Here is a 16884-nt window from a genome sequence, read left to right as displayed (position 1 = left end):
AGATGCAGCATTAATTTTTTTAACCAATTTATTTAAATTGTGGTCATTATCACATAGTACAACCCAAGATACCATGAAGTAAGGCTGCACTAAAGTGGCAAAGAATAGTGGAAAGGTTCTGCACCAATCTAAAGGGAGAGGAACAGCCATCATTGTAATGGCAGTATATCTCAACAAGTCAAGTGTGGGAAGGAAGGCACCACCACAGTATAGTATACATTTCATATGAAGTACGGCCGGGAAGTGTAAACAGTATGCCAGAAGATATCATGTTTGATTTGAGAGTAGGCAGCACATGGTCCTAGACTGAAAGGGGACTAGGGAGACTAGCAGGAGTCTAGTCCTTTTCTTCTAGGCCATTACTGTATATGACAGCACATTATTTCTCAAATGAGAAGCTGCCTGAGTAAGCTAGCCCTTTAAGAGTTACATGGAGTTAAATGATCCTTGGACATGAGAGGGCACTCCTATCACCTACTGTTCCTTCAGCCAAAGATGGTCTACTCTAACTCTGGAAAAGATTTTGAGTTATGGCTGACAGTGACCTTAAAGCCTCCTCACACCAGAGAATTAATTGAGACTGAAGAAAGGAGGATATTTTGTGATAAATACTCAGTGGTAGAAGGAAGAGGGTAGAGACATAACAGACAGAGAGAGAAACAGAGACAGAGAAGAAGTAAGAAGAAAGAGAATAGAGAAGAGAATAAATTGCTTTAGTTTGGTAAATGGGAGATGAGAAAATGGGTTTTTTTATGTTCTATATTTCTTTGTGCTAGATGTTGGCTTTTCTATTACTCTTTTTTGTGTTTTATTTGATAAACTAAACATACAGTTACCAAGTCGTTTTCATTGATTGCCCTTATTCTGGGTGTGAAGCACTTTCCTATTAGAGTTTATAAATACACTGTTCATTCTTGTCACAACTGTTCTGTCTAGACAGAACAGGACTGAAAGACAAGAAAAAAGTCTCATCAAATAAAAGAGCCAAAGTAAAACCTAAAAACACCAGCAACCAAATCAGTGTTGGAAAAAACATACAAAAAGTTAAAAACCTTGACGCTAAAAAAAGATAAATTTCACAAGTATTTTAGAATTTTTTCTCTTGGATATGGGAACTACTGCATCTCCATCCTAAACAGGGATGCAGCAATGATGTCACGCTGGATTGTATTGGCAGTCACATGGTAGCAACCTGATGTCACTGTCAACAACAAAAGACCCACCATAAGTTAGGAGAATTCAAAACGGCAGTGAAAATCCAAAACAAAATATGGTGGTATGGTAACTGCAAGAAAATAACAATTAAAAATATGGAAAAAACATATAACAGGAGAAATGAAGTTGGGTTTCCCACACTGAGATTCCCAATACTTACCCTTGTGGTGTAGGTACGGCCTCCTACCCTGTCTCGTGCCTCTAGCACCACCACATTTAAACCAGACTCCACCAGTAATTTTGCTGCTGTTAAACCTGCCAAAAACAAACAATAGAGAAGTTTGCAAATTTTTCAGTTTCAGCAAGGGAAAAGAGGCCAAGAACAAAAAAAGAAAAGAAAATTACACACAAAAATTCGGAGAGGGGCCTCTCTCAAGTGCCTTCATTTTCTAAAGTCAACATTTGTATTTAAATATTTGATCTACCAAGTTAAAACTATTAAATTGCCTCCTAGGCAATGTATTTAACTTTAATGTTTGAGCATCCAGTAAGATAAGACATGAAACTAAAAAGCACTTGAACAAATTTACAATCTTTGTTTAACCAAAATAGTACTCATTTTAATATATGGAATCTCTTACATTTCACACAAATTCCAACAGTGATAAATCAGTTTAAACATGGTACAGGGTACTTGTGATAACTGTTTCAGCTCTCCTAGCTTTGTTTCAGTGCAGTCTGATCTCTTTGGGAACTCACAGCTAATGTTGTTAAAATTCCTTTTGTGTATTCCATCAGAACTAGGTTTGTTTTTTTTTTGATTTCTAGCACTTAAAGGAAATTTTCTTTTTATTTTATGAGAAATGGTAGTTCATAACGGGTGTGTTTGTGTGTGTCCTGCGGTGGGTTGGCACCCTGCCCAGGATTGGTTCCTGCCTTGTGCCCTGTGTTGGCTGGGATTGACTCCAGCAGACCCCCGTGACCCTGTGTTCGGATTCAGCGGGTTGGAAAATGGATGGATGGATGGAAACAAGGAAATGATTACTTGCATTGTTTTAATCTTCAGTTAGGTTGGTTTTGTTTCACATAGAAAACTTTCAAATGAGCTGGAAGTAACAATAAACACCAAGTCATATACTGGATTTCTCTCACAAACAATGTTCAGATTGCCCATTTACCAGCAGCAATCTGTGATTACTACAATAGACATAGATTTTACCCATAATGTACAATATTTCTTGCAGTTAGATTGGTACTATGTCAGATCACCTTACAATTTCTGCAATTTCTGGGTCCAATCATTTTGGTTCACACCAGAGGGTGACTGGCATGTTCACATCTACCTAAACATATTGGATTATGGGGAAAATTGTTGCAGAGTTTGAAACAACAGCTCCAAATGATTTTGATGTGAAAACAACTTAAGAGATATTGTATTATATATTAAAGACACATCAAAAGCAATTCTGTATACTGCACTAACTGGTCTTCACAAGTAGATACATTGTTTCTAAGGACTTACCAATATTAGACTTCTACCTCCACTATTCCTTAGAGTTCATCAAGAGAAAATGTCAAAGCAGATACACAGAATGGATCCTGTTCTTGTTTCTTTCAGACACAACATAGTAAGATGCTCACAGTATTTTTTTTAACAAAGAGCAAACCTTTTATTTTTAAATTTCTATTCATAATATACATATATTATTGTGGTGGATTGCCGGCTTTCGATTCCGGTTCTCACCCCCAGGCCGCCAGGAGGAGCTCTCCCAACAGCGTGAACGTCCCCCGAGTTCCAGCAGGGCCTCATGGACTATGTAGTTTTTATAAGCAGCCCTGCTGGATACCTTGGGGGCCACCAGGAGTCGCTGTAGGAGGACTCGGAGGCTCTTATGTGCCCTATAACCCGGGAGTACGTCATGGTCACGTGACAGGAAGATACGATGTGCTCCCGAGTTGAAGAAAAGGACTGTTTACTCTGACCCGGAAGGGATAAGGAACTGTGGACGGATTGGACAGGAACACCTCCGGGTCAGGGTGTATAAAAGGACGATGGGAAATCCCAGACGTTGAGCTGAGCTGGGAGGAAGGGTGGCAAAGTGTCTGGGAGTGTGGAGGATTATTGTTTATTGATTATTGTTATTATTATTATTGAATATTGTGGAGAGGAGGGTGCTTTGTGCACTTATTTATATTAATAAATATTATATTTGGACTTTTACCTGGTGTCTGACATCTAGTCTGAGGGTTCAAGGGGTCACGGAGACCTCAAACTATCACAGTTGGCGTAGCCGACAGGATTCTCTGGCCGTCGGATTTGGCAGAGGACCTGAATTTAAATAAATTTTACTGTGGACAGAACCCTGAGAAGACAACATCCAGACACGCAGTAACATCGCCTGAACCTACCTTCACCACGTCCGATATGGGGAAGAAGAAGGACAAGCAGAGCGACATCGCCAGCGAGAGAGCCACGCTCGTAATGGCCGACGCCCGGGAGGAGCTACGGAGCAGCTGCACAACTCGGGAGAAACCTCCATGTACAGACGATCGCTCTAAGGTACGTGCCGGGAATTTAACAAATAATCCATTTGAAATAACTCACTTTGTCCCGTGCATGTACCTCGGAAAAGATCACTTGGAGGCTCCGCAGGAAAGCGGGGATATTCCCGAAGATAGTGACACGCTCCTGTTCGAGCCAATGAGCAGTAATGGCAACTTCCGCATGTCGACGGTCGGCGAGGAACACGTGATCGACCCTGGTGTGTTCTGGGAACGAGGAGGTCCGCGTCCCGCTGTTTGTGCCTTCGTCTCTGAAGAGACGGACTTGGACTTCCAGAAGGGAATGGGGGAGGCGATCGAAGCACTGCTCACCCCGCAAGAAGGTAAGGAGGACCGAGTAATGGCTGGCTGGTCTGCCGACAAATTAAAAAAGACAGACCGCAGTCCGCCGAAGAAGGCAACCCGGTCCTCAAACATTAAGAACTCCAATTCCCAGAAGCCTGTGCGCAACCCAATCGAGCACGTGCCAAGAGAGGGTGTGCTCATTGGCTCCCAGCCGGGAGGTTTGGCTAGTGATGGCTTATGCCTGCCTCCGGCTGAATTAAATAACTTTTTTGATGTGCGCGAGCTGGAAAAGTTGCTTCAGCCTGTGCACAGTTTCTTACAGATTGTGGCAACAATAAAGAAGATCGTTGGAGAGCTGGGAGCTGCGGCTGAAGCGCCGTTAAGAAAGGTAGACGAGTACCTGCGGCGGTTTGGTCAAGAGCATCCCGTGTTATATGATTTGGCGGTACAAGTAGGAAATACCGGTACCGTATATAATGAAATAGGGACGCAGTATGAAATGGGCCCGCGTTTGATAAGTAGCGGGTGCCAAACCACTGCGAGCCCTACACGAGAGTGTGGGATAATGACAGAAGGGGCGGGGGAAGCGCCAATCAAACCGGAGCAGTTGGAAGGTACTGTCTCTCGGGGCGATAAGGTGCTGAAGACGCCGCCTCCTTCTAATAAACAATCAAAGGGTGTTCAGACAGAAAAAGGACTCTCTTTTACTAATAGAGAGAGCCAAACTGTGGATATACCCCAGATTAAAAGGGCGGTTCAGGGAAATAAAATCTGTGCCATACAGCATAAAGGGACACAGTGTGATCCGGCACCACGTTTAATTAGTAGCGGGTGTCAAAGCACTGTGAACCCGACAATAGATTGTGGAATGGTGACTGAGTGGTCGGGTGAAGGTCCGATCGAACCGGGACAGCGGTATGAGACGGCTTCCCAGAGCAATACGGACCTCGAGACCCCGACCCGCGTGATGAGGGAGTTGTCGCTCGTTACTGGAGGGGCGGAGGAAGTGCCGATCAAACCGGGGCAGCTGAAAAGTGCTGTTACCCGGGGTGAGGTGGTACTAATGATGCCACCTCCTATAATGCGTAGAACAACGGGCGTGCAAACAGCAAAGAGGCTCTCTCTTTTCCATAGAGAGCCTCACGCTGTGCACAAGCCCCAGAATAAGCAGGAGATCCACAAACTGAAACACGGGTCTCCTGACAAGACAGAGAGAAGGGCTGAGAGCAGCAAAGTGGCCGTAAAACCCTCCTTGGCGGAGGAAAGGGCGGAGCAAACATTGACAGAGTTCCCGAGATGTTTCTGGTCTCGCAGAGGGGGACAACCAGGAGGACATCGTTGGTGTTACGACTGTCATCGGCCGGGCCACGTGTGGTGAAGTTGTCCCCAGAGGACAGGGGAGCGGTGGGACAGAAGATACACCGTTCCCCCAAGGTTCGCTGGGGAGCCTAGACAACGTAGCCAAGGTCCATCTAACGCGTCGTCCTGGAGGAGGACGTCCCTCGCGGGGCTGGTCGCTTCGCCCAAGTTGGCTTCGCTAAGGGGGGGGATTGTGGTGGATTGCCGGCTTTCGATTCCGGTTCTCACCCCCAGGCCGCCAGGAGGAGCTCTCCCAACAGCGTGAACGTCCCCCGAGTTCCAGCAGGGCCTCATGGACTATGTAGTTTTTATACGCAGCCCTGCTGGATACCTTGGGGGCCACCAGGAGTCAACTGTAGGAGGACTCGGAGGCTCTTATGTGCCCTATAACCCGGGAGTACGTCATGGTCACGTGACAGGAAGATACGATGTGCTCCCGGGTTGAAGAAAAGGACTGTTTACTCTGACCCGGAAGGGATAAGGAACTGTGGACGGATTGGACAGGAACACCTCCGGGTCAGGGTGTATAAAAGGACGATGGGAAATCCCAGACGTTGAGCTGAGCTGGGAGGAAGGGTGGCAAAGTGTCTGGGAGTGTGGAGGATTATTGTTTATTGATTATTGTTATTATTATTATTGAATATTGTGGAGAGGAGGGTGCTTTGTGCACTTATTTATATTAATAAATATTATATTTGGACTTTTACCTGGTGTCTGACGTCTAGTCTGAGGGTTCAAGGGGTCACGGAGACCTCAAACTATCACAATTATATAATTGAATGGCTAAATAATAACAATAAATTGGTTATATTTCAGCAGAGCTAAAAGATTCTAATAAAAAAGATTTTAGAATAAAGAAGGTGTCTTAAGGCATAGTAGTGCAGTGGTTGGCACTTCTGGGTAAAACCCCAGCCTGGGAATGGTGTGTGTAGCATCTGCCTTATCTTCCAGAACTGTTTTTCTCCTGGTACTTCCTTTTCCTCCCACATTGCAAGAATGTACAAATTAAATAGCAACTGTAAATTGGCCATGCTTGGATGAAAGTGCCAGAGGTTGCTTCCTGTCATACGTTCCAGTCCCTATATTCTTGAATTGTATTTCTTTATACAGTAGATAGATGATACTATTTTGAAATCATTATACATCATGCATTAATTAAATGGTACAGTAAAACTGAATCTTAGGTTTATCATCTAAAGCCATAAAGCCACTTTCTCTCTCTCACACACACACACATAACATACAGAAAATAGCTTTGTAAGTTATTTACTAAATACCTCTGCTATTTGATCCCTTTCCCTCAATTTGCCATATTCTATGAATATAAAGATAAACTTTCACACTTTACATGTAACAGATGCAATGCTTTGGATTAACCTACATAAACACAAAGTATTATTGCAATCAATCATTGTCCTGAACTTACAATTAAACTTTATTATGTGTATTGAGATCAGCAGATATTTGTTTTGTATGTGTCAGTGTTAATGATGAATTTTGCTATAATATTTATTATTACAGCTTTCAGTCATTAGATGTTAAAAATTCCTATCCACCTGTTAAACTCCAAATGTCATTAGATCAAGAATCTCACTAATTGTTTAAATGGAAGGTACAGTAGTTTTACCATGCTAATCTCATTTCAAGAGACTGCTATTTCATATGGATTCAAACTTTTCTCTCCCAATGACATAATTTGTATCTTAATAAAAACAAAAGTCTCTTAAACTTGACTCTCAGTAATTTTCACCAACATCCACCAGAAAGTATAAACAGGATGTGAAACATAATAGCACAGCAAAATCCAAAGTTCATGAGATCATCTCTAGGTCACATCTCATAGCTTGGCCCACAAACATTTACAGTAAATAAAACTGTCTTTAAACACTGTGACAGCAATAAATTAGAGCAGATTGTTAGTTGTGCTGTAAGACATTTAAAGTGCATTTTAATATTTGCTACACAAAAGGCTCAATGTTTCAGAGACTTTATTTAAAGGACCTCAACTATTTCATGTTTATTTATATTACTTCTGTTTTCCACAAGCTATTTGTTTTAAAGTGTGATTTAGGGCTCTATTATAATACTACAACAGTAATTTAATTTTTTTTACCATGATGCAGTGATCCACTGCTTGAGGATGTGTCCTGGAAGTCTCAGTAGTATAAAGGTTGGCATTCATGGACCTTTCAATGACCAAGAGTATGGATAAATACAAATCTGTCTTCTGTGTTATTAATGAATTATTTGGTTGTTTAGAATCTTTAGCTTGGTTTTCTTGGTTCATCGCTTGGTTACTGAATTGCGATTTTTTTTCTTTGGTTTTACTGACTTTGGCAATGACACCTTTTTGTATTTAGTCTCTGATTTTTGGATCATCCATCTTCTGCTCTATCTTTCCTTTCTATCTCTCCCTTGTTCTATATCTGGCAGAACAGTATTCAATTGTATACTCACAAATCCCATACATGTGTACTTTGGCTAAAAGACTGTTGGATAAACAACTTCCAGAAAACGGCCCCAAGTATGACAGAGAAGTGTGTTCAAACAAGATCGAGATTATGATCTGAAGACTGCATCTCTGCTCATTTGTTGTTCAAGCTACAACTACAGTGCTTCCAGGTTTTTCACCCATTGCAGTAGTGAATTGACCTGCATGTTGAAGCACCTTGAAAGTGCACAAATATAAGGCATACTTTCCACCTGACAATGTTTTCACTTCACTTTTATATAACATGTACTCTGTAATTGTATACCTCTCTCAGTCCACACTCTGCAATGCTGATATAATGCGAAGCTCCATTGAATGAGGAGATGGGCCAGTCTTTAATTTAAAAGCATGATCCCATTAAAGCATACTTCCATATTGTGCACAACAGCATTTCCTGAAACTGGTTTATTTAGCTAATATTTGGAGCATATATTTCCCCACAGGGATTAATAAAGTATGGTAAGTAAATTAAGATTTTTTTCATTGACGTTTTTATGTTGTTTGCTGTTGATAAAGAAAGTACCTCATTGAAGCCCATTGCATCAGTAATTATTTGATCTCTCTTCTACAAGAAAACATGAGATTAAAGGTTTGTCTCAGCCATCACTACAAACAACCTGTGGTAAGTAAGAGATAAAAATTATCTTTTTTGGTGGAGTACTCCTTTAAAAAGTTTAAGTGGATGAATAAATGTATAATGTATCCTTACCCTGATGAAGATTGTTGGACAGTCATGGCAAAAATTAGAACCGGATGGGATTTTAGTACTGCACCCACAAACACAGTCACATTTGGTTTTTCCACACCAATTTGGGGGGCACCGAATGACATTATCATTATAGTGATAATATTTTATTACAATGGACAAGTGGATGATTAATGTATTGATACGGTGAAGCCATGTCAATTTAATTTAAACACAAGCTATGTTTTATTTATTAAAATCTATTATACTACAGTTTAGCTGACAATCATGTGTGCTAGTAAAAAATCATGAATTTTGAAAATAAAGATTATTATTCACAGACTTAATCTGGCAGCACAAGATGATATAAAAAAGCTTATTGAAATATTGCATAGCATTTATACATTTTTTATTAAAAAAACAAACAGAAACTCTGCTCTCTAATGAACTACTCAAAAATCTCAGAGAGCCTGGGATGTAAAGTGAGCCTGACAATGCAAAAATTACTGACATTTTTGCAAGTAGTGATAAATGTGATGCTGGAGGAAAAAAAGTCATCCCTTTCTATCATCATGCCAATACAAATCAATCAAGATCCCACAGGAGACTCTGCCCTTGCACATAAATGATATTAAAGCTGCAACATTAGTGGATCTCAAATACAGTTACTTGTCTGATAATCGATTGCTAGACAGTCATTTGTGCCATAAGGGAAAAGCTAGAATGCTTTAAACAATGCCACAGCAAATTTTGCACTATATTGCGCAGTAGTAGTGCTGCTGCTTTGCAGTAAGGAGACTGTGGAAGATTGTGGGTTCGCTTCCCGGTTCCTCCCTGTGTGGATAGCGCTTTGAGTACTGAGAAAAGCGCTATATAAATGTAATGAATTATTATTATTATCCATCCATCCATTTTCCAACCCGCTGAATCCGAACACAGGGTCACGGGGGTCTGCTGGAGCCAATCCCAGCCAACACAGGGCACAAGGCAGGAACCAATCCTGGGCAGGGTGCCAGCCCACCGCAGATTATTATTATTATTATTATTATTATTACACAAGTGAATGAGATGTCGAAATAAGGACAGTCTATACAAACTATCATGTTAAGAATTACTTTGCACATATTAATTAAAACCTCACCGCTATATGCAAAGCTAGGAACATGTCTTGATTAGAGTGGATTGGTGAAATTTGCAAAAGTGTTTTTTGTAGTGAATTTGCTAGGTTCTCTGGTGACTTTTTTTCAGCACCCCTTAATGCTTTATGAGGTCAATGTGACATTACAGAATTGTAACAGCCAATGTTGGATGTGCCACCTCTGTACAGTCTTTGTCAGAATGCTCTTTGAGGCCTACCTCTCCATATGTCCATTAGAGAACCATCAGTAGCAGCAGCAGCTGTGGTGGTGGCAATCTAATGAATGTGTGGAAAGAATTTTTCCAGCCTCAGCAATCTAGTCAAACAAAGAGTGCCAGGAGTAGCAGTCAAGACCAGTGGTTGGACTGCATGGTGACTGACAACCAGGGGCGTATCAGTGCATATAACTCTATGCTCACTGATTACCACATGGATTTCTGGGTTATGGGGGTGACTTTAAGCTGTGAGCTTGCTAAATATATGTCAGAAGTGCACTGTTGCTTATCTTCCAGCTTACTGTTTGACTGGGCTTTCAATGCTGCAGGATGCTTAAGTCTCTGGACAGACCAACATTAACAAAAACGAATAAGTCCTGGATCAGTGGAGATCTTCAGCCCACTACAGCTGAGTCCAAGGACTAGATAGGTGTCTTGTCTGTCCATCTCTGCTTTTCTGTAAACTTGATATGTATTGGGACTTTTGGGGGCCAAACACTGCTGTCTCACAGCTCAGATGACATTTGGGCCCCACAATATTCAGTCAAGTATAGTTAGCAAACCATTACACAATTATAATACACTCAAAACTAGTTCAGTTTGTCCATCCCCATTCACAGAGTTTGGTAGAATACCTGAAACTTTCCACAATTTCATTGAATTCAAGGTGAAATTAATTCAGCTGGATTCACTCATCACTAGTCTTGATTGTATAGCAGTAACAGTAACCTAACTATAGACAATGCAATATACAGTACCTGATGTCACACTACACTGAATTATATGAAACAACAGCAAAAGACAATTAAATTTAGCTGTAGTTTAGTTTACTTTACTTTTCTAAAGTACTTTTCTCTAAAAAAGCATACCTCTCTATATAATATTTCAAGTAGGCCTATAGTACAAACAACATGTGCTGTACGAGTATACTACAAATAGTACAAATTACATGATTAAAACCCATAATGCTGAAGATATAAACACAAGGCAATAAGAGAATATAAAAATAAATCCACTGATATTGGATCTTTAAAGAATCCAAATGACAACAGAGAAAAAAAAATAAAATGTTAGTCCCATTATTCCAACAATCCTGTGCCAGCTGATTATCCATTTTGACATACACTCTGCAGTACAAAACATTGACAGTCAAACATTGACAACTGTAGCAGAATGCAATGGATGTTGGTCACTTGGTCCATCCTTGGTAACAAGACACACTGTACACTACAAAGTACCAATCCTTCAAAATTAGTAAAGACATATTTTTACCTATAAGCCTACACTATTCAAGGATTCATTCATTTAAAATAAACATCAGATGCCTGAAAAGTATTCAAAGCCTACTGGCACTGGAATTATCAAAGACACCATGATATAATAGCATGACACCTAGGTCATGATAAGATAACACTGGCATTTTTTCATATTTTTCCATATATTCTAGCAATATATTTTCCAGTTTTCTAGCACCTAAGTAGCTAGACCTACATTTAGAGGGGAATATTTGCTTTCTCAGCTTGAATGTCTCACACAAAATATAATCAAGACATTTATATTTCTACTTTCCTTCAGGCTGTCAATGTGAATTTCTAGCAGGAACTGTTTTGACACTCCCAGGGTTATAGACTAAGCTATGACAGCAAACTAGCCTACACATAAATGAAAATATCATTGCCATGTAGCAAAGCTGCTAGGGATATGTCCTGATGCTAAATGTGATCTTTGGCAATACTAACTTTCAGGTTACTAACTGCAAATAGCAAAAGAATAATGCTCCTCAAGTGATCTTCTAATTCACACTGACATGCAAACCTATTTATAAACACGTGCACTTCTAATTTTCCACAACTGCATATCATGACATTTACCTTTGAATACTGTATTGAAGAATAGAATTATTGTATTCTCTGAGCCATGGCCATTCAATGTGCATTTGCTTTGTATTTAACACTTTTTATTTATAACGCCAACTCCTGAAATATTTCCAATAAGGAATGCAAATAAGATGAATAAATTAGGAGACAAATGTTCTGAAGGTTTTCAGAAGAAGCACTATCCTTTAATCTGGCTCTCCCAAAAACAAAGATGGGGTACTCTGTAACTTTTTACTATGTAAAAAGTGAATTGGGATGGGAAATTTGAAGGAGAGTTTTTGAGGTATGAGTGTATGATGGTGCACACATTTTAGAGATAGGTGCCAAGGTAGCTTAGATACTCTCTGGGAGAAAAAAATAGTCAAACATTAAAGTTGTTTTGTTTCATTTATCAGTCCCCAAGGTACTGACAAAACGGTCTTTTATACCAAGTAGGAACCACCTTTTTCATAATTTAGATATACCTGTATTTTATTAAATATAAAATCTGATGTTCTTCTAAGCAAATGATGTAGTAATAATTGCTGTCTTTAGTAATAAATGTATTTTATTGATGTGGGCTTCAAGTGCTTAATGTTAACTGAACTGTGGAAAAATGCATGCTTATACTTAATCAAAATAATAACTGGAAGATACAGTTTGGGTGGATAATAATGTGGTAAACGTGTCATTAGGTACTTGAATCTCACACTGGACAAGGTTCTGAGAAGTGATTGCGACTGAAACTCAATACTGGGGATTGACAGGTTCTGCATGTTCGAGTCTTGCTCTCAATAACATTAACTTTACCTCAAAATCATGATTTGTCACTCAGTCTAATAACAGTACACAGTATGTAACTAACCAAATAATGAGTTAACATATTGTAAAGTCTCCATTTATTTTAAAGATACTACACAATACCTAATAAAGAATTTCTCAGTTATTTGTTCAAGTCATGAGGAAGATCATATGTATTGCTCTGATACATTAAACCATAAAAATAGATGTTATGTCTCAAAGTTGTACCCTAAGTTTTTCCTTCCCCAAAACAAGAAGTAAACATTTTTATAGCAACAACATCCATTTACTATATAAGAAAAGTTACATAAAGTTGTAGAATTATGTCTGTACAAAATCTACAGATGAGAGGAAGCAGTCTGTGCCTTCAATTGTTATGCTTTTTAGACATTCCTTCTTAAGTGCTTTAGTGAAAGCAGCAAAAGTAAAAGTAGCTATGTATTATAAAATGCATAAGGAGTTTCATATGTAAGATCAAAAAACATATTCAGCACTGCCATATCACATGAAAGTAAGTGAACAGCCAGAAGGGACTTTTTTTCCAAATGACACAGAATGATGTATGCACATCATATAACGATACATGATGAAATGTTTTATTCAGTACAATACAAACAACCATCCATTCATTTTTACTTTTCACTTGTAGGAAACTAGAGCCCATCCTAACAGCACTGAGTACATGTCAGAAACCAACCCCAGCTGGAACACAAGTCCATGACATGGCACACTCTTGAACACACAAACAGTCCAGCACCAAATCAGAGTTGAGCTCATTATTTGCATGCTGGAGGACCCAAAATGTCGCAGAGAAAACCCATGCAGATACAGAGAGAAGGCGCAACCTCCACGTGGACAGAGACTGGGCAAAGAGTCACATCCTGATACCTAAGATGTGTGGCAGCACCATTAATCATGGTAACACCACAATATACGCATAACAAATAGAGTGAAGAATAATATTCATTACTAAAAAAGGAATGTATTTTCCTTTTGTAATGTTTTAATATTAATATGAATTGACATAGATGTGTGACCTTTACATTCAGTCTATTTGAATGTAGCTTTTATGGAAGGAAAAACAATAACTAAATTCACTACTCTTCAAAGAAATATTAAAGAATTGTAAATATAAACAAGGCACTCTCCGTCAGTTTAAGTGAAAGCTGTTCCTTGATACTCAACTCTGTTTGAGATTGCGAGGTTGTGATAAGGACAAACAGTACCTTAGGCAAGCATTGTCCTTGTTTAAATTCAATCACAGATTAAGGGTTTCATGTATACACAGACTCTAAGAACCCATTACATCTGTCATTTACTATCTACTAAGAGGATCAGTACAATTAAGTTAAAATAGTTTTCAAATTAGCTTTCCTCAAAGTCTGTCCATCTTGTAGTAGGAGGAAGCACAGCTGCAATACTGAAGAGCCGGAAGGTAAAAAGATATACAGGGTGGTCCAGATCTAATTATGCAATTATTGTATTGCATTGAACGTTGCATAGTTAGATCTGGACCACCCTATACAGTATATACCTGTGTGTATATATATATATATATATATATATATATATATATATATATATATATATATATATATATATATATATACACGTATTAGAACAAAAATCATATTTAAAGGCAAAAAAATTATATATTTTGTTTTCAAAACTCCAATAAAAATAGGCAGAGTCAGATTGAGTCATATTATCACCTACCCATCCATTTTTAAAACCTGCATTTTCCAATGCAACTTTATAGCTGGAGTTTAACATAGAAGAAATAAGTGCAAGACAGGCCCCATCCCTGAAGAGAAAATAAACAGACTCAAAACCATATAACGCCACTTTTACTTTCTAGGTGTTGTCATTTTTTGGGTTTTATGTGTAATTTTTTCTAAAAGATTTTCTTCATCAATTTTCTTTAAACAACATTATTTGCAACCTCCTAGTTATTTACGCATGCTGTAGCTGTTGCACAGTCTGTAAAAAGATACACTCCAAAAGCATTACCATGGAAGAACAAGACATGGACTAATGAAGACAGGCAAAGTCATATCTTTTAATGGAGCTGCAACATATTCAAGTAGCATTGGCCACAAACTAGGAAACAACATCAGGTCGGGTGTTTGTCTATCACATTGCACACTCACAAACTATTTGAGCCACTCATCAAACTAAACTAAACTATCTTGTCTCGGGATGTGGGACTTATTGTAGAATGTGCAGTTTCCATAGAGGCAGGCTCAAATTTAGAGCCATGACTCTGGCACAGCAACATTAACCACAGAGCCACTGTGCTGCCTTCTAGTTTTAAGGTCTTTATGTGAATTGATGTGTTTGCATTTACATACTTTGAATAAATCATTAACCAACACCTTTAAACATCAAAATGAATTCATATTTCATTCCGCATGGAACCAAACTCCCCTACATTTACCATTAAAATTATCAAGTGAAGCAAATTCTGCTTTATTAACTATGGACTGAAAGTTACTCAACACAGAATCTTTCCAAAAGGTTGCTGTGTTACACCTGTTCTTATTCTGATATCCTCAGTATGTGGATAACAGTGTCAGATTTAACTGGCCTGTAACTGAGACTGAGTTCAAAGTCAATTGTCAGTAAATTTTATCAACTTTACTTGTTCTTGCAATAGACCTACACAGGCTAACAGAACTGCTGTTACTGAGCTTTTTTATCTGAGTGCAATTATTATTACATGTTTTAAAACCAGTGTCAAATGATTCTGTATCCCAAATACTAAACAAAAAATGTGCTGACATAAACTATTAACTAATACATACCTGAAAGTGTGATAACCTTGCAAAGATAACCAGTTTATGAATGTTCTTCCAAAAAATTATGTTACCTACATTAATCATGAGTTATTTTCAGGTAGTGACTTTTGAATACTTTCCCTGTATAATTGTAAAGCTTTTTTCTGAAATATAACTTAATGTATCATTGATCCAACTGCAACACTGAAGATTGTCTGCTTAAATAAAAAGTATGCTTATATTTACAAACCTTAAAAAATAACCCAAAGTGATTTTTTTACAGACCAGATTGAAAATGTACTGAATGTTTTACAATGCTTGTAACTGGGAATTAAAGTAAAAACCACTATTTTAATTATTTATTAGCATCAAAGGCAGATGAAGCAAAAACCCACAGACATTGTGAAATACGCTTATCAGTATTAAACGTTTCTTCCTGAATACCACTTTCCTTTTTCTGTAACTACTCAATTTAATGGACCATAAAAACAAAGGGTTGTTCATTAAAGCAGCTCAATGTGAAAGCACAGAAGCACAGGACATAAATGGTGATCTCACCTGTTTCCTGTGTTGGAGTGACATAAATACCGTATTAAAGGAGTGACATTTTATTGGAGTGACATAACGATGGAGTGACAAATTATGATTAAAATTTTATTTAAAAAAAAACAAAAATTATAAAAATTATTAAAATTAACACAACTGAAAGTATGCTTGCCAAAAAAATTGTTGTCGCCTCACCTACCACTTGGATGGTTGGTTGGATGGTTATCACTACTTTGAAATTTATATCTGAAGTTTTACTCCTTTGTTATGTCACTCCTATGACATGTCACACCTTTGAATAGGACCGGGTTAGATCTATATACAGTATATATTTTGTATATAGGTGAAACACATTGTACATTATGGTCTTAATACACATGTAATGTTTTGCCATAAAGGTGCTGTGTACTAAACCATGCTTTAACACTACCGTTATAACAACTTAGTCACATGTAGCCCCTCTGTTCATTATAGAGGAAAAGCTGTTAACATTTATATACACAAATTAGTAATTTTTAAATTATTTAGGCTTAAATCAATCACTAAAATAAATTCTGACCAAGCATGGATTGATTCATTATTTACTGGCAAGGACTTTAAATCTGTAGTTAATTAAATCAAGTGATTGTAGTATCAACTTATGCAAATGCCAGGCCAAAACCTTAATCATAGAAATAAATAATAATAATAATAATAATAATAATAATAATAATAATAATAATAATAATAATAATAATAATAATAATAATAAAAAGCTTATGTGTACCACTGCTCTGAGCATATTTTTGCAGTTTTTTTTTCTTCTGTACATATGGCATATGCATATTTCCCTTGTTTTATAGACCACAGTGATATGAAGGTTGACTCACCCTGAGGAACAAAGCTTAATCTCAAAACACGTTGGCAATACTTCATCTGAAGACGTGAACTTGGAGAATGACAAACAGTCTTGGTTTAGATTGAATTTATAAACTAGACCACTTCGGGTCATCCCTATAAATGCCAATATTTTTT

The 16884-nt window shown here is 38.1% G+C and overlaps 1 protein-coding gene across 1 annotated transcript in view; it reads right to left on the bottom strand.

Moving 5' to 3' along the window:
- mao (monoamine oxidase) overlaps window positions 1-16884 on the bottom strand; it is a 167504-nt gene that overhangs the window by 118474 nt on the left and 32146 nt on the right. Inside the window, exon 2 of the mRNA XM_028799762.2 lies at window positions 1376-1470. Coding sequence (XP_028655595.1) covers window positions 1376-1470 — 95 coding nt within the window. The remainder of the gene's footprint in view (window positions 1-1375; window positions 1471-16884) is intronic.

This window comes from Erpetoichthys calabaricus, chromosome 4 (genome assembly GCF_900747795.2).
Source record: "Erpetoichthys calabaricus chromosome 4, fErpCal1.3, whole genome shotgun sequence".
Lineage (NCBI taxonomy): Eukaryota > Metazoa > Chordata > Cladistia > Polypteriformes > Polypteridae > Erpetoichthys > Erpetoichthys calabaricus.
This window is presented reverse-complemented; position numbering and strand designations above follow the sequence as displayed.